Source organism: Vespula pensylvanica, chromosome 20 (assembly GCF_014466175.1).
Source record: "Vespula pensylvanica isolate Volc-1 chromosome 20, ASM1446617v1, whole genome shotgun sequence".
In the NCBI taxonomy this organism is placed as follows: Eukaryota; Metazoa; Arthropoda; class Insecta; order Hymenoptera; family Vespidae; genus Vespula; species Vespula pensylvanica.
In genome coordinates this window covers 956,308-973,069 of record NC_057704.1, presented here as the reverse complement: position 1 = coordinate 973,069, position 16,762 = coordinate 956,308, and the positions used below count along the sequence as shown (strand labels likewise).

General features: G+C 33.8%; 5 protein-coding genes across 12 annotated transcripts in view; 2 read left to right on the top strand and 3 right to left on the bottom strand.

Moving 5' to 3' along the window:
* Positions 1 to 26: 26 nt before the first annotated feature.
* On the top strand, positions 27 to 3,247 carry LOC122636024 (E3 UFM1-protein ligase 1 homolog). Of its 3 annotated transcripts, none has more exons than XM_043826832.1 (5): positions 27 to 354; positions 648 to 1,147; positions 1,321 to 1,467; positions 1,539 to 2,894; positions 3,105 to 3,247. In XM_043826832.1, the coding sequence occupies exons 1-5, from the start codon at positions 284 to 286 to the stop codon at positions 3,230 to 3,232; spliced, it is 2,202 nt and encodes a 733-aa protein (XP_043682767.1). In that variant the 5' UTR covers positions 27 to 283; the 3' UTR covers positions 3,233 to 3,247. The 3 variants fall into 3 exon arrangements, with proteins under 3 accessions (XP_043682767.1, XP_043682766.1, XP_043682768.1); XM_043826831.1 differs by having other exon boundaries at positions 28 to 354; positions 648 to 1,228; XM_043826833.1 differs by lacking the exon at positions 27 to 354 and having other exon boundaries at positions 691 to 831; positions 899 to 1,228.
* Positions 2,691 to 4,502, bottom strand: LOC122636032 (transmembrane protein 170A). Of its 5 annotated transcripts, none has more exons than XM_043826847.1 (5): positions 4,444 to 4,502; positions 4,272 to 4,376; positions 3,826 to 4,003; positions 3,635 to 3,740; positions 2,691 to 3,556 (listed from the first exon to the last, which is right to left on the bottom strand). In XM_043826847.1, the coding sequence occupies exons 3-5, from the start codon at positions 3,920 to 3,922 to the stop codon at positions 3,361 to 3,363; spliced, it is 399 nt and encodes a 132-aa protein (XP_043682782.1). In that variant the 5' UTR covers positions 3,923 to 4,003; positions 4,272 to 4,376; positions 4,444 to 4,502; the 3' UTR covers positions 2,691 to 3,360. The 5 variants fall into 5 exon arrangements, with proteins under 5 accessions (XP_043682782.1, XP_043682784.1, XP_043682780.1 ...); XM_043826849.1 differs by lacking the exon at positions 4,444 to 4,502 and having other exon boundaries at positions 2,691 to 2,867; positions 3,317 to 3,556; positions 4,272 to 4,437; XM_043826845.1 differs by lacking the exon at positions 4,444 to 4,502 and having other exon boundaries at positions 4,272 to 4,437.
* Positions 4,503 to 4,610: 108 nt separating this feature from the next.
* On the top strand, positions 4,611 to 6,885 carry LOC122636027 (beclin-1-like protein). The gene is made up of 5 exons (XM_043826838.1): positions 4,611 to 4,868; positions 5,259 to 5,419; positions 5,495 to 5,907; positions 5,990 to 6,478; positions 6,666 to 6,885. The coding sequence occupies exons 1-5, from the start codon at positions 4,757 to 4,759 to the stop codon at positions 6,781 to 6,783; spliced, it is 1,293 nt and encodes a 430-aa protein (XP_043682773.1). The 5' UTR covers positions 4,611 to 4,756; the 3' UTR covers positions 6,784 to 6,885.
* LOC122636030 (uridine diphosphate glucose pyrophosphatase NUDT14-like) lies at positions 6,475 to 8,236 on the bottom strand. Of its 2 annotated transcripts, none has more exons than XM_043826843.1 (3): positions 7,623 to 8,234; positions 7,226 to 7,299; positions 6,475 to 7,127 (listed from the first exon to the last, which is right to left on the bottom strand). In XM_043826843.1, the coding sequence occupies exons 1-3, from the start codon at positions 8,063 to 8,065 to the stop codon at positions 6,976 to 6,978; spliced, it is 669 nt and encodes a 222-aa protein (XP_043682778.1). In that variant the 5' UTR covers positions 8,066 to 8,234; the 3' UTR covers positions 6,475 to 6,975. The 2 variants fall into 2 exon arrangements, with proteins under 2 accessions (XP_043682778.1, XP_043682776.1); XM_043826841.1 differs by having other exon boundaries at positions 6,970 to 7,127; positions 7,448 to 8,236.
* Positions 8,237 to 8,252: 16 nt separating this feature from the next.
* LOC122636182 overlaps positions 8,253 to 16,762 on the bottom strand; it is a 115,550-nt gene continuing 107,040 nt past the window's right edge. The window contains 3 exon segments of the mRNA XM_043827157.1: positions 8,253 to 10,110; positions 10,112 to 10,465; positions 10,942 to 13,588. Of these exon segments, the coding sequence (XP_043683092.1) occupies positions 8,353 to 10,110; positions 10,112 to 10,465; positions 10,942 to 11,685 (2,856 nt within the window). The 5' untranslated portion in view covers positions 11,686 to 13,588 and the 3' untranslated portion in view covers positions 8,253 to 8,352.

Here is a 16,762-nt window from a genome sequence, read left to right as displayed (position 1 = left end):
ATAAAAATAATAATTATTTCACATGAGATTTTTTTATCGACAAGAATTTTCATTAAATGAAAATTGTCTTGTAGCGCTTCAATGGAAACTACATTCATGTGACATATGTTTCGTATCTGAGTTTGATATATGTTCGTATCCAGATATTAACAACTTCATGGATTGTACGAGTCAAAGCGTTAATAAGTGTTTTTCGCGTGTTTCATAAGTGCAGGAAGAAAATATTAAAAATTTCAAAAGAATATTTGTAAATAGTAGAAGGTCTTCTTTCAAAAAGGTCATCATGGATTGGGATGAAATTGAGAAATTGGCGGCAGACTTTCAAAATGCTCAGCTTAGTAGTAATTTACAAAAGTATGTTTTATATATACAGTAACATCTTTTATAGTTTTATTATTACAAAAAACCAAAAGATCGCTATCATATACACGTAGTATTTTATTTGTATTATAATTTATGTTATCTTTTTTACTTTTATTATTTTTTGTAAATAAAAATTTATATATATTCATTCAAAAGAAATTAAACATATGGAATGATACAATTATATTATTTTAAAGTTATAACACGAAGTATGGATGTTAAGTGTCATTTGACAGAAATGATTTATTCAAATAACAAATAATAACGAGACGATTATTTTTTAGGTTAACAGAGAGCAACTGTATAGAAATTGTATCAAAACTCATAGAGACAAAGCGTTTGGATGTAGTCTTTACAAATGATAGAAAGGAATATGTTACGCGGCAATATCTTAAAACACAAATTATAGATGAATTAAGTTTCCATGGTGGTAGAATGAATTTGAATGACATAGCACAAATTCTTAATGTCAGTTTGACTCAAATAACAACTTTAGCCAATGAAATTCAGACATGTGATTCTGGTATTCACGCAGTTATAGGATATTTAATTAATGAAGAATATTGGGGACAGATGATGAAAGATATAAATGATAAACTTTGGCAGCATCATTATGTCAAAGTAGTAGATTTGACATTGTTTTATAATTTACCTGCAGAATTCATAAGAACAACTATAGAAACTGCTTTGACTAGAAAGATTATAGCAAATGTAGAAGTTACACAAGATAAACAAATATATTATACTAATAGGTTTATTAAAACAAATAAAGCCAAAATAAGAGGTGCTTTATCTGCTGTAACAAAACCTATTTCTCTTTCTTTGGTTTCAAAGGAATGTTCTGTTCCAGATTTTGTTATTTTCCGTAAATATTCATATAATCATATATTTATACAAAAAGATATTTTATCTCTTTATAGCTCTATATAATTGATATTGTTTGTAAATTATTTTTAGCCATATTGGGTGATCTGCAACAAAAGAAACAATTATCAGGTATTGTAACAGGTGATCAAATAAAAACTAGTATGTTCTTACCACATATTTATGTTAAAAATCAAACTCAATGGATTCATGATTTCTATAAACAAAATGGATATTTAGGTGTGCATTTTATTTATATTTTTTTGAATATAGATCGATATATGAATGTATTATATATATATTTTTTTTAGAATATGATGCACTTGCTCGACTTGGGATATCAGATCCAAAACATACTATTAACAAATATTTCCCGAATGATGATATAATTTTTTTGGATTCAGTGGCAGTCAACAATATCATTGTAGATCAACTTAAAACTATTGCCAATGACATTATTAATACAAAATCCTTCACAGATGTTCGTGATTATTTGCCTTCAATGTTTACTGATCAAGATATTCAAATTTTTTTGAACAAAATTTTGGAGAATTGTCCAGTCCAAATATTCATGGAAACAGTTTTAGTTTCAGATGATTTTTTACAAAGATTATTGCAATTTCTATATAAAATTGCAGAAAATAAAGCACAAATGATAGTAACTAGTGGAAAATGGATACAATTAATTTGTGAAGATAAAATCAAGTTCAAGAATGATGACAGTATAGCTCGAAATAATAAAACACATAAAAAAGAGGAAAGGCGTAAGAAAGCAACAAGTGGAAAAGCAGGTGGTGGAAATCTGGGAAGAGAAACTAAGACTAAATCAACAAAAAAAAAGTATATGCAACAAAAATTTAACGAGGATCTTTCGGACGAAGAAAACACGTATATTAAAGATAAAAATGTGGAGCATGAATTGATATCATTAGAAGATATTACAGCTGAACTTTTAAAAAATCGTGAAATTGCAGTAATAGATGATTTAGCAGATAAGTTAGCTTTAGTTTTGCAACAGAAAGTAAATGAATATGCACTTAGTTGTGCAGAAAAATTAGCAGAATCTAGTGATGCATTTAATACGGATGAACTCAAAAAAGATTTAATTATTCTAGTAACAAATATTAAAATGTTCAATGAAAGCATTGAACTTTTTGAACTGCAAGGACAACGTACATCTTTAACAGAATATTTAATGAAATCTTTATGTCGCGATTTTGTAACGCGACTATTTAAATTGGCCAGCTTACAAAATAAATTGCAATATCCTGATAATATAGATTTCAATGCAATAAAAAAAGTACTTGTTGAATTACCTTCAGATGTTCAAGAACCACTTAATGACATATATTCAGCTGTTACAAAGTGTGTTATCAAAGATTTTTTAAATCTTACTACTCCAGCATTACAAGCTTGTTCTGTGATACAAAAGAAACATAATAAAGATATAAGTAAACAAATCATTTTTACTCATAAAGAAGCTTTATTAAAAGAATTGAAAATAACACAAGATTCAGCATTAGCATTAAATTTGGTGACAAGTTTACTTTTTACAGCAGCAACACAAAATATTATACATATGTCCGGAAGACATGTTTCAATGGTTTTGTCTTTTCTTCAGTCGTATATAATACCTGAAACTGCAGAATTATTGAACAAATACTGTGGTGTGTATTTACAGTATTAATATCTAAATTTATAAAAAATCTATGCTTTATATGTGTAATATAGTAGTATAGTAAAGTATATTTGGGTATCATCATAACATTAACAATTTTATTCTAAGATTTTATGGACAGTACATTAATTAAAATTATACACATGTTGGTAGCATAATGTTTAAATATTTATAACAAAATTACCGCATTATTTTGCAGATTTAGTAAGAAGTAGCATATCATCTACTGAAAATATTGAAAAAATGGAAGCACAAGAAGCATTGAAAAACAAATTGGAAAAAATAAAAGTGATTCCTGATAATATTAATATTCATATAAAAACATAAAAATCTGAAGCGCATAATAATATAAATTTGTGCTACGTATTTATACAGATTGTAATTATATATTAAAAATTGATTCACAATTACGTCAGTTATTTTTATCCTTTGTTACTATCTAATTATATTTTATATTATAAAGTTGCCAAGATTCTAGTGAATCCAACACAAGCAGCAACAAATGTCTGTCCAATCCCCCATACTAATGCATATAATGGTGGCATTTGATGACTTGATGCTCGGTAAACAAATGCAACAGCAGCAGAACTTAATACGCCTGATGTTAATGGTAGCAATATACCCATTATTATTATAAGAAGCGGAAAAAACCTTTAAAAGAAAAAAATATTTGTATGATTTTATAAAGATTATTTAGCGCAGTAGTATCTATTTAAAAATTCTACATACTTTCCATATTTATGTTGTCGTAAAGTGGCAAAACAAATTGTACCAGCTATCATATGAACAAATACAGAAGAAAATAATGCCCACAAGAATATCTGGTACCACATTTCTAAAAGATTACAATAATTGAAAAAATATATATATAAAATATTTGTTTCAATAAGGATATCTTTAAATTATATTAATATACATACCAGCAAAAGAAGTTAGTGGCATGTAAAATATATTTCCTGCATTCATGTTTCTTGTAACTTGAGTATGAAGCAAAGAATTTTTTATGTGTTCATTCATAACATGTTTTTGGAAGCCTTTGTTATTTTTTTCTTTGCTCGTTTAGAATAACTTGTATAATCTAAACATGCATTTTGGAACCTATTGTTAATATAAAATGTTGTTATATTATATAAAAAACGATGAAAACAAAAATATTTTTTTCTTATCAATATGATAAGGAATATAATTGTTAAGGTCGCAAAACAGTTCAATACAACTATTTACTATGTGTATACTATACAAAATGTTTTTATATTCTGTTTTGTGCGAGGTTTATATACCTTTTTGCAACAAAAATCATGTTCGTAACCAGTAAGCAGTATCTTGTTGCACATAACCTTTTGTGTATATATATATATATATATACCTACGCGAAAGAAAATTGATTACTGCAATATCTCCTAAAGCACTAATTCTATGAAGAGTACACTATTATTTTTTATTTATAGCGCATCGTATCGGTTTTGTTTTTCTAGAAAATAAAATTGAATCAGTCTAACTTTTTCTAAGTTATGATTGGTCTTTGACATGACACTTACGTCATCGATCATAAAAATTTTTGCTTTCCATAAAAAATGTAAATAATGGTTATACAAAATGAAATCTAAAAAGGAGAATATTTTCAATCCCAATAAACTTTATAGATAAAAATGTAATTAATGATTTTTTTTTATAACATTCTATGGTTTGTTTAATGTTTTGTTAATACTAGCGCCTCCTTGCGGAAGATAAGGAAATACAGTCAGCTGATTTCGTCTTCCAAGCGTCGAGAACGTATTTATCAATAAAGTTTACGATTGAAGAGTTTTGGTTTGTAAAATTGAGTTGTGTGTTGAAGGAGTAAATAATACAATGGTGGATATAAAAACTAACGTAAGTTTCGCGTGCCAGAGGTGCTTACAGCCATTGAGATTAGATCCCAGTTTTAACCATCTAGGAGAACATACTCTGGCTGAACTCTCACGTAGGTAAATTCTATTTTAAACTATTGATTTGTTAAATATCATTTTTTTTTTTACATATTCGAAAAGAAGAAATTAAAATGCTACATTAATAATGATTATAAAAGCGGCTGTACATTACATAAAAAAAATTGTTATATATTTTTAATTCTCTAAAAAACACAATAATATAAAAACATGATGAAATATGAATATATATTAACACACACTCACACACACACACATACGAATCATAAATTATATTTATGCAACAAAATTACAATAATATTTACAATAGTTATATATATATATATACATGTATATATATATATATATATACATACACATATACACTATATGAATCATCCAGTATATAAAAATATATAAATTCATCAGATTTTATTTAATGATAGTACCCCTACAGCAACAAGTTGTTGGAGAATTAGAACCTCCAAGTGGTAGTTTGGAACATTTAGTTCCACCATTCAGATTAACAGAATCAGGAAATGGAACTAATGGTTTTATGCTGGTTGGTGATTCTGGTGAAACAGAAAGTTTAAGTCATCATTTAAAAGTATGTTAAATTTTTTATAAAAATATTTTTTCAAATAAATTATATAAATAATTATTTATTTTAAATCACACGAAGGTAAGGGCAACGCTGTTTGATATTTTAAGTAGTAGTAGTTCTGCAGACCATCCACTTTGCGATGAATGTACAGACAGTTTGTTGTTGTTAATGGATCAACAACTACGAATGACAGAAGGAGAATGGTCGGACTATAATGAATATTTAAAAAAATTGGAATCTGAACAACAGCAATTGGGATATGAAGATATAGAGATGGAAAATTTAACAAAGGAATTACAAGATGCAAAATCAGAAGAAGATAGAATGATAAGTGAATTAGAAGCTTTAAGGAAAGAAGAAATAGCTACAAGAAATGCTATTGCAGAACAAGAGAAAGAAAGAGTAAGATTGCAAAGTGAAGAAGAAAGATATTGGAGAGAATATTCAAGACACAAAAGAGATCTGATGTTAGGAGATGATGAATGTCGAAGGTAATTAATGAGAGAGAATGCATGTATTAAATCGTTTATATCAATAGAAATATAATATACATATTAAATATATATTTATTAGTCTGGAGTGTCAACTGGCCTATGCAGCTTCTCAACTTGAAAGACTGAAGAAAACAAATGTTTTCAATGCTACGTTTCACATCTGGCATTCAGGACATTTTGGAACTATTAATTCGTTTCGTTTAGGACGTTTACCTAGTGCACCAGTAGATTGGAGTGAAATAAATGCTGCATGGGGACAAACAACTCTTTTACTAGCATCACTTGCAAGGAAAATGAATTTGACTTTTAAACGGTTTCGTTTAGTACCGTTTGGTAATCATAGTTATATCGAAGCATTAGATCAACATAGAGAACTTCCTTTGTATGGAAGTGGTGGTTTTAAATTTTTATGGGATACGAAATTTGATGCGGCTATGGTAGCATTTCTCGATTGTTTACAGCAATTTAAAGAACAGGTAGAAAAAGGAGATAGTGGATTCTGTTTACCATATAGAATGGATCGTGGTAAAATAGAAGATTCTGCCACAGGAAACTCGTACTCCATCAAGTAATATAACTTTTATTTTAATATAGTTAGTAAATTATTTTAGTATTATCCGAATGTTTTCATCAATACATCACAAGTCAATGCGTAATAATAGAACTTCGTTTAATAGAATTTCGTTAGTAGACTCGTTGGGTCTTTTATTTTTTATATTTAACTTTAATAACATCAACTTTTTATTCCATTTCAGAATTCAATTTAATTCTGAGGAACAATGGACCAAGGCCTTAAAGTTTTTATTAACAAATTTAAAATGGGGTCTTGCTTGGGTCAGCTCACAATTTACAAAAGACGAAAATGAACATTGATTTAACATTAATAATCGTGATTTCATTGTATTTTGTCTATGCAACTATTTCTTATTGGCTTGTGTACATTCGCTCTATTTGTAAATAAAATTGTTCTATAACTTTTCTTCCTTTCATTATAGTTTGTTAGAAATTTTATATTTCATACGAGTATTAGTTGAATTTCTTTCATTACCATTTCCGAAGTAAAGATTAATGTCCATGTTTATTGCTTAGAAACCAGGATATACCAAAGAGAAAACTGGAAGGACTTTGTACTTCTCCAGAAGTAATGTACTCCTTTGCCTCTTCAACATTCATTTCCACCAGTTCAATAAGTTCACCCTCAGATTCTGCACCACCTCCTTCAATATCACGAATTTACAAGATAGAATCTATGTTTATGGTATGATCTTGTTTGCTATATGATCGATAAAATGTATAGCATTTGCATTAAGCTTACCAGGATATATATGCATTTCATCTGTCACCTCTACATAAAAAAGAGTTTGTTTGGTAGCTCCAGATCCTACACCTCTGCAAGAATCGAAAGATGTAAATAAAATAGAATCTTAACAATATTTGTATGTAGATATATAAATATATATTTATTAAGAACAACAAATATAACATATGGACGGTGCAAGGAAGGAACTTTATACATGTACAATACGAGAATACTTAATATATCTTTGAATAATATCAAGAATAATGCAGTATGTTGTATAATGGCTATTCTTATATTTTCAATGGTAGTAATGAATTTTATATCAAATACTTTTGACGACTTTGATAATGTGAATAAACCTTTGTGTCCTTTTTTTATATTCACATTATAGCTCACTATATTATATTTCCACCTGTAGGTGACGATTTTTGTGAAAGCCGACGCTGGTGCTTCGTATCCACACTCTTCCCTCAGTTCGTCTCTCGCTATCTCGACGAGAGGTTTGTCCTTGTCTACGATACCCGCACACAATTCCAAGGTTAGACCCAATGACGGTGGATATTGCTTAAGATTGATTTTCTCGACTTTATCTGGTAGACAAGCGTAATATGCCGCTGGTCGGAACTGTCTGACTAAGATGAGTTTCTTCCGAGTTGTATTAAAAACAACGATTCCCACGCTGTCATGTGACTTCACAACATCCCAAACTTTTTCATGTCCATCTTGCGTATAACAAATTCTTACTGGCTTGACCCACGGCGAATCTATCGGACATTTTCTTATTTGAATTTTCTCGATGTCAAGTATTTTTTTCCGTAGAATCTCATTTCTTGTATTTTGTTTAATGCCATCCATATTTTTTGTTGGGACTAGATCTTCAACTGTCACAAGGATCTACTAGCGATTCGCGTTATTGCGGTAAAGGACGGCACTGTCGCGTCGATAATGCGAAGAGCAAAGCATAGAAAGCGCGCGAATTTCAAATTAAGAAGGTATTCTAAAGTCTCGTAACTTCGATTCTATGAGCTTATACAATGAAGTAAATTTGAAATAATTTTAACGTCGAAAAAATTATTCCGTTTAGGATTACCATTTTACTACGATCACGATCGCACGGAAAACAATATCGTTCTTCAATCGTGTCATTTTCTCAGCTTTCTTCCTTTATTGAACTTCTTATCTTTTTTCGAAATATCCGTGATTTTTAATGCATCGAGTATATCTTGCTGTTTAACTTGGGTATCGATGTGAATGACGTCAGGCTTTTTTCGATATCTATTAACTGCTGCCGGAGGTGAAAATTCGATCTCCATATCCGACGCGGTCGAGCTCGATGCCACAGATTCGTCGTCTTTGTTCTTTACGATTTTAAATTGCAAGGGTTTCATAGGTTGCTCTAGCTTCGGTACGTCCATTGTCTCTTGCTTGATCGGATACATTGTGACATAGTACGTTCCGTCTTTTCTATGAATGTGTAAAGTCGGTGGTAGTTCAGTTTCCTCGTCGTTCTCTTTCTTTCCTTGTAACTTTTTCACCGACGTAAAACTCATACTCCTGTAGGTTTTGCCTTTTCTAGCGCGGAAAGGTACCACCCTTGGTCTACCTTTCGATCCAGCTTTTGCCTCTTTAAGCAATTCGTTCAAGTATCTTCCAATAGCACCAGGTTTCCAGCCGATTCGTGGTTTCAAGTTGTAAAGCGTGCTGCTGGTGTTCCATAGCCAACCCATATTGGCCGGTACTCTCATGCGAACATCTATACAATTCTTGTGACCGTAATGAATACCAGGATAAACGTCGCCGATAGAATAAACATAACGCATCACGCGTTTACTGACCTTTATCGGTGTTTTAATAGAGCGATCTCCAGAGGGACTTACAGAGTTGACCTTAAGCTTATGTTTACCTTTCTCGCTGATTTTACTACCGGTCAGAGGGGTTGTCACACCAGTAGTTAGAGTCTTTATTTGCGTCGCTGATTTCTTATGAGAGAACTCGACATTCTCGACGGATTCTACAGTAGTTGTGCCCTTCTTACGTCTTGATTTACATTTAGGTTCACCGCAAGGACCCAGATCAATTTCCAAAGGTACAGCTGGCGTCGCCTCCGTTTCCTTCGACTTGTCGGCCTTTTCCTCTTTCTTCTCTTCCTTCTTTTTTGGCTTTGCATAAACGATGGTCGAACCGTCATCGGGTAGCGCAGGTACAGCTTCGCGTACGACCCCTGTACGACCTGGCACGGCTATCGTTAGTGGCGTTGCTGCGGTGTAAGGCAAAGTTGAATGAGGCACGGAAACGGTACTAATGCCTGTGTCAAACTTATGTGCTCCGATACGTGGATTGCAAGGAGCCGTGCAACGAGGATTCGGTACTGGTAATTGCGAGGAAATAGCTTGCGCTCTCCTCTCTGCCTGTACTTCCTCGGTCTCGTAATCTTTGCTGATGTCTCTGCCAAAAAAAGGGCTTTCCGAAGGGTCCATCAAGCCCAAACCTTCGAGACCAGGTACCTTCCCTAAAGAATCTACGAATTCTTGGGCTTCCTTGAATGCGCGCAAGATGCAGTCAATGCCCGTACAAGGTTTCTTATTGCAATCTGGACTGGCTTTTCTCAGAATAGGCGGACTCTGTCCTGCGCAGGTACAACCGGGCTTCGCCTTTTCCAAACCTTTCAATCTGGCCTTACAACCCGTTTCTTCGGTTTTTTTGTAAAGACTCGGTGCGCCGGAACACACGCAACCTGGTAGCTCATATTCGTGTCCTCCGCCTTGCAAACGATTTTCTTTAGTGATTTTATCACCGTACCAAGTGAATTCGATGTTATTGTTGACGTCGATCGATGTACTGTTATTAGTATAATGATCCTCTGCACTCGCTCCGGTTCTTAATCGCTCATTATCCATCTTCATCTTGCTTCTTCGTTTCTGACGGTAAATTTTCGTTTTTACATATTACAATGAGCTTTTGAGGATTTCTTAATTTCATGCAACACAGACGCTGACAACCGGAACGGCATATTAATGGATGTAGCGTTTGGTTTATCGGCAGGCAATTGCAAGTTGATTCATTGGGATAAGCTTTATAAATCAGGTTACGATACTCACGATTGTTCAACTTCTCAGCTGTTGTTAAATCTTTAAAACCTGGATCGTTTATTGAGAGTCGCGGCGACGACGAAGCTCGTTGCAATGAATTATTTCCTTTTTTACACGATTTTTTGCTCATCGGATAACTTACGAGATCGACGTAGTCACAGATATACTTTCCTTTTTAATTGAACGAGAATTTAGGAAGCATATCTAATCCGATGGATTATTTCAGGTTTATTACTATTGCGAAATACGCCATTAATTTTGAAGTCGACGAGATCGACGTCTAATTTCTAAATCGTATGTCTTTCAGCCATCGAAATCGATTGAAGATATTTGGTTGTCATGGTGATATATTATATTACTCGGTGGATTACATTCATATCTACGTAGTTAAATAACGACTTTCAAGAATAAATTTAACATGTTCGTTATTTATTTGATTAGATTCCATGTAATATAAATTCGCATACGTCGCTATTGTAATATATCAATCTTTTCGTGTGTATGTATGTACATATGTACATACACGTGATATCAAAGTTATTTATATGCATGCAAAAAAAAAAAAAAAGAATATTAATAATCAGGATCAATACGATCATCGATTATAATTCTAAAATCGAGTACAACGAATCATCATTTTTAACGAGCATTCTTGCCTTTCTTTTTAGCTTTCTTTTTATTCTTTTCAGGGGCTAATTCCTTGAGGTCTGCACTGGCCATAAATTTTTCATGTATAGATTCTGGCAAAGCATAGTCTTCTTTGAGCAAATCCTCGCGTACGTGAGGCGGTATATTTCGTTCAACGCAGAATTCTCGCATGTCGTTTTCTTTTTTGAAAACGAAAAAACTTGGTCTAAGCTCGTATTTTGTAGTTACGAATCGTCCCAAACAAGTGATCTTCAATTCCATATCCAATACTCCCGATGGATTTTCTCCGGGATCCAACAAGTGAAAACCACCTTTGACGGAAAACGGCTTCGGCATATTTTCGGGATCGTTGGTCGACATTGCGACTTGGTCGCATAAACAACCGGATAATTTAACAATGGATTCCGCCAAAGGAAAAGTATCACCAACGCGAAATACACCGATACCAACGCTTGCAGTACGAAGTTCTTCCACGAGATCTTTCGGTTTCCTAATAAATAAACAACTTCTACCTATAGAAAAACGTATAATTCCGTCTTTGTCTATAATAGCAGGTGATTTCTTTAACGATTCAAAATCTTCCCGTGCCATCTCGAATAGAGGGAAATCGAGAAGCTTGACTTTGATTGCCACGGCTTCATCATCAATCTCCTTTATTCTGTTCGGTGTCAATTGTAATTTTTCGACCAACACCTCCGCGAGATATATCTGCTTGTACTGACCACCGAAACACGACATCCTGAAAATGTAACTTAATTTTGTCTTTTTGTTCTTTTTCTTTTTCTTTTTTTTTTTTTTTTAATTTTCTTTTTTTATTTTTTACATCAGTCCCAAATAGCTTTGAGTGATATGAAAATCAGAGCGCGGAAAATTTAAAAATGATTATGTCTCGAAAGGTTAGGTGATCGTAACGTTAACAAACGAATTATGATCTCATTGAGTGAAATATGCAGTGTACTTAGCTATGTAGAGATGTAGATATATTACCTGTAGAAAAATTAGAGACGTTAATAATAATAATATGCATAAAAATTATGCATACAGTATTTCTCGAACTTCTTTTTTGGTATCTACAATTTCGTCGTAGATTATTACGTAGCTTTTACATTTACTCTATACTTAAACATGTGGCGCGAAACACGATGCAAGACACCGTTACTGGGACCCGTAAGAGAGGCGTTTCGTTTCGTCTTCGTATTTTCTTTTTTAGAAATTAATCATTATGTCTGAAGATTGATTCTTTATCGACTTACCGTTATATTAATATGAACATTTATATCAATTGAAAACTCGTCTAATTGAAAGTTACATATAATTAATATTAAATATAGCAATCATATGTATACGAGATAAAAGAAATAATTCAAAGAGTTGGTCAGCATCGTTTTCAGTTAAATTAATTATATTAATAATCGCAAAGTTTATTTGATTATAATTTTATTTCAGGATTAATCGGAAAAAAAATTAGAGGACCAATTATAAGCCAACAATTATTTCTAACTTACGTTGACCAATCACAAAGGCGTATAATAACGAGGAAATTGTCTCCTATTGGTTGACAATCGATGTCGTATAAATACATTTCGTATAAAAAGTATTGTAGACTAATGACTATTTCCGGTTTTGGTTGACCAATCACGGGGACGTATAATAAAGACCAAGTTATTTCCTATTGGTTAATAATCGACATTGTATAAATACGCTTGATATAAAAAGTGTCGGATGGCGTATGTAAATATATCGGTCGAGTAATGAATATACAATTAATCGATGTAAATAAATATTCTTACAGTGAGTGAGTGAACAAGGCCAATGTCTCGAAGGAAAAACAAGAACGTAAGTATACATTTATGTTATTATACATTCGTATTCGAAAGCAAGAAGAATATTAGATCGATTTCATTCTATCGGACGACGAGGAAGGAAGAGGATGTACGGAGCTTGTAATTAACACCCGTTTCTGTATATATTTTTAATCGAGAAGATTAGTTAGAAAATAAGTTCGAAGATCATTCATATTTTAACTCGTTTATTCGTAGTAAGAGATATTCTAACGTATCTACTAATATATTATAAATTAATAACTAGCCTACGTGATATATCGAGCGATTGGATTAATACCAATATGTAAATCGTACGTTGTGTATACGCGAAAGAGATGTAACGTATTTACGATTTACTTAACGTCGTTACAAATAACTCGTCTAACGAATCGTCGTATAACCAGACACGATCTAAAGGATTTAATTGGTCGAAAGTCTCGAACGTTCGAATTGTTATGTAATTATCGTATTTTAGGTTAATTCACTTTCATTTCGTCTGACCTGTAAGAAAATAACGATTACGATGTGAGAAAGGGATAAAAGGAGAAAGAAAGAAAGAGAAAGAGGATCGGGTCCAAAAAACTTACTCTCCGGCACTGTGACTTAACGTTCGAAGGGTTAAATATGCCAAGAAAAGTCACCTTGAAAACGGACCGTGCCTCGTCGTAGTCGTCGTCGTTGGGTCCTGAGAGAGAGCACCTTCTGTCGGGACCATGCTGGGGTCCCGAACACCAAGAGCCGAAGTATGCGCTAATTGGTACGGGGTGCAGCGCACGCACACACGTTCGTTGTATCGGACATGGTGAAAAGAAGGTGGACTAAAGTAAGAGAAACGAGGAACACACGAGTATGAGAAGGAGAGAGAAAGAGAGAGAAAGAGTGAAAGAAAGAAAGAAAGAAAGAGAGAGAGTGAGAGAGAGAGAGAGAGAGAGAGAGGAAGGGTATCGCGAACACCGTTGTGGGTGCTCGTCGTGGAGGCCCATGGTGGAAGCTACTCGAAGGATGAGACGAAGTTAAATTCCTTGCTGGGCGACACAGCGGCTCGTTAAAATGCTTCTGAGAGTTTTGGAAGCGGGACGCTCTGCGTAATTGGCGATTAGCGATTAAAACGAACGTATTCTTCCACAATCGTTTGCTCTTTCTCTCTCTCTCTCTCTCTCTCTCTTTTTCTATTTCTGTCTATCTTTCTTTCTCTTCTTTCTGAATTTTTGTTCCTTTCTCCGTAGTTTGTTTATTCCGATGATGGATATTAGACCGAAACAAGAGTTGTAAGGAAAAATATGCAAAGAGGTTAGAACGTTGCTTAAGAACGCGCGTGTGCGTGCGTGCGTGCGTGCGTGCGTGCGTGCGTGCGTGCGTGCGTGCGTGTGTGTTGTGTTTCATCGTATTTTATTTTATTTTGATAAAACTTTCGAGAATATTATTGTGGTTAAGATTTCTTAAGAAACTGTTTTAATTGAAGTTTCGTTTATCATACATCTGCATCTGATTACTAAGAGAATATTTTACATATATAATTAAGAATCATCAGTGTTTATATTTGATCTTACTATATATATACACACACACACACCATATATATATATATGTATATATATTTATGCGTATATAGATGTGATTTATAACATTGACGATTGTTTCTCTCGTTCGTCCTTATACGCTTTTATTTTTGTTTCATTTTTTCTCTCCTTTTTTCTTTTCTTTTTCTTCTTTCTTTTTTTCTTTATTTTCTTTCTTTCTTTTCTTTTTTTTTTAATTTTTTTTTAAGGATCGATGAAGGTTCTCCCTGTCTTTTAATCGTGAGAACGGAAGCCAAGATTTTTTTTTGTATCGATGTTGCAAGTGGTTACTCGCGAGCGTAGTTGATTAATCTTAAAAACATTCACGATCGTAGCGTTTGTACGAACAAAAAACGATAAAGATCGATCGAACAACTTTCTTTTTTGTAAAATGTCTTGTTTGTTTATTTCTATCGAAAATTTTACTATTCTTCGATTCTCATAATTTTTTATTATTATTTCAGGTTTTACGTAAGGCGTCATTAAGTTACCGTGCGATATGATAACTCAACAAAAAAGATATCGAAAAAGAGAAATTCGATGAAATACCTTTCACCTGTTTCATAGTAGGTCATGGCAATTTTTCATCTTATCGCGTAGTTAATGCTTTTGCATGTTCGTCAACGATTCCGCTTGCGACTAGACGACCGTTACTTCGATATACGAAAACAGTTACCTTTATCTAAAGACTTCGATGTAGTATCGAAGATCCACCGAATCTGGTATGAAGTTTATATGCTACATGCACGAACACGTGAAAGAAACGACGGTGCTTCTTTGGTTACGTGAATGATCATTTCTCGACGAATGACCTAAATCCAATCTGTACATGTTTGTAGATTCCTGAACGTGTCAAGCCCGTATGCTTTGGTACTGACGTATGTATGCCAGTTCGAAGACGTTAAAGAGAAGTCTTGTAGATCGTGCATGTAACCAGAAACGTCCCATGACATTATTTCCTAGATCGGTTATTCAACATTGTGTAGATTCAGCAGTGTGTAAGTTTAAGTCGTATTTATGTTGCTTAAGCTATTTATTACTTGGATAATTTCGATAAAATCTTCTTTCAAATAGTTATCATTAATAACTCGAACTACATTGTTTTCTGCGACGTCATATGGATCTTCTTTCCCACGGTTGCACAAAGTTCAATAAGTAGATAAGGATTTTGTGTTGCGGGCATTCGTTCGAGGTAGTATCGGTAGTACCGAAGACGCCGTTCTCATTTGTGAATCCCCAAGAGAAGGAAAGAGTACAGAGGATGGGATCGGTGTTAGCTCGCAACGCAAAGGAAACGGGGAACTCGTCTCGGATTTTCGATGATCTAGATCTGGGTAGCACCAGGAAGCCAGGACCGAAGGCAAAATTACCGGTGCCCATGAAGGAAGGAGGCCTCGTTCGCTTGCCTCGAGAGGTCAGAGGGCGATAGCGGTACCTTCTTCTTCACCGAGGAAGGCCTCATCCTCCTTCGTCCTACCACCTATCAAGCTGATATGTATTGCACGCTCCAGTACAAACGTTCCTTGCCGATGCGCGCGCACAGGTACACACGTACACACGTACACACGTACGTATATACGTATAGACGAGTAAAGCACAGGTAAAGTAGAGCCTACGAGAATAGAACATGGCTCGTATCGAAAGGTTCGAGTGTTCGTGCGAGGAATACCTAAGGATGGCCGGCGGCGATTACGCGCGGCCAACCGAGTTCTATGACAGTAGAAACGAAAGAGGGATATGCGGAGGATGGGAGAGAAAGGAGGACGAAGAACAAGAGGGATAGAGAGAGATAGAAAGAGAGAGAGAGAGAGAGAGAGAGAAAAGGAAGGATATTAGAAGGTGCTCTCCCGCAGCGCTAGACGAAATTTGTCAAGTAACCGGTGGATCCTAATTTGTTCTCGTGCATGTCTAGAACATGATGGAAGCCATAGGTGGCTTGGTTGATTGTTTCGCTAGACGATGAGTTTATGTCTATCTCTTTAACGTTCCTGTTCTTAATGACGTTATAGCTAGACGATTGGTAAATGTACACGGTAAGCAATCTTTCCCATCTTTTTTTTTTCTATTAAGATTTTTGTATTTAACGCTGACTACTGCTATCGATACGTATACTTATAGCGACACCATGAAACCGTATTGCGAAGAAAGGTCACAAAGAAGGGAAAGCTTTCCTGTAATAGGATCTATTAAAATGGCTTTGTTGGTTTTAAAGGTCGTTACTTTCGATGGTCACGAGTTACAATAAAAAGATTTACGATTAAGATCGTAAGGTAATATAAATTTGATTAGATATAAAACTGAAAAAAAATATATATGTAATGATTAAATTACATAAATAGAATTTAATTTGATTACAGTAGTTCGACGAGCGTTGTAAGATATTCAAGAATGACGTCAGGGATATCGTCGGAATGGATGACGATGGACAGCTTA

Bases quoted from the DNA above. Each gene is read 5' to 3' on its own strand.
- LOC122636024 (XM_043826831.1), top strand. From the start codon at position 284: ATGGATTGGGATGAAATTGAGAAATTGGCGGCAGACTTTCAAAATGCT. The intron at 1,229-1,320 runs GTAAATATTCAT...AATTATTTTTAG, and splicing joins TCCAGATTTTGTTATTTTCC to CCATATTGGGTGATCTGCAA. The intron at 2,895-3,104 runs GTGTGTATTTAC...ATTATTTTGCAG, and splicing joins ATTATTGAACAAATACTGTG to ATTTAGTAAGAAGTAGCATA.
- LOC122636032 (XM_043826847.1), bottom strand. From the start codon at position 3,922: ATGAATGAACACATAAAAAATTCTTTGCTTCATACTCAAGTTACAAGA. The intron at 3,741-3,825 runs GTATGTATATTA...GTAATCTTTTAG, and splicing joins GCCACTAACTTCTTTTGCTG to AAATGTGGTACCAGATATTC. The intron at 3,557-3,634 runs GTATGTAGAATT...TTTCTTTTAAAG, and splicing joins CGACAACATAAATATGGAAA to GTTTTTTCCGCTTCTTATAA.
- LOC122636027 (XM_043826838.1), top strand. From the start codon at position 4,757: ATGGTGGATATAAAAACTAACGTAAGTTTCGCGTGCCAGAGGTGCTTA. The intron at 4,869-5,258 runs GTAGGTAAATTC...ATTTAATGATAG, and splicing joins TACTCTGGCTGAACTCTCAC to TACCCCTACAGCAACAAGTT. The intron at 5,420-5,494 runs GTATGTTAAATT...AATCACACGAAG, and splicing joins GTTTAAGTCATCATTTAAAA to GTAAGGGCAACGCTGTTTGA.
- LOC122636030 (XM_043826841.1), bottom strand. From the start codon at position 8,065: ATGGATGGCATTAAACAAAATACAAGAAATGAGATTCTACGGAAAAAA. The intron at 7,300-7,447 runs TTAAGTATTCTC...CGATTCTTGCAG, and splicing joins TGATATTATTCAAAGATATA to AGGTGTAGGATCTGGAGCTA.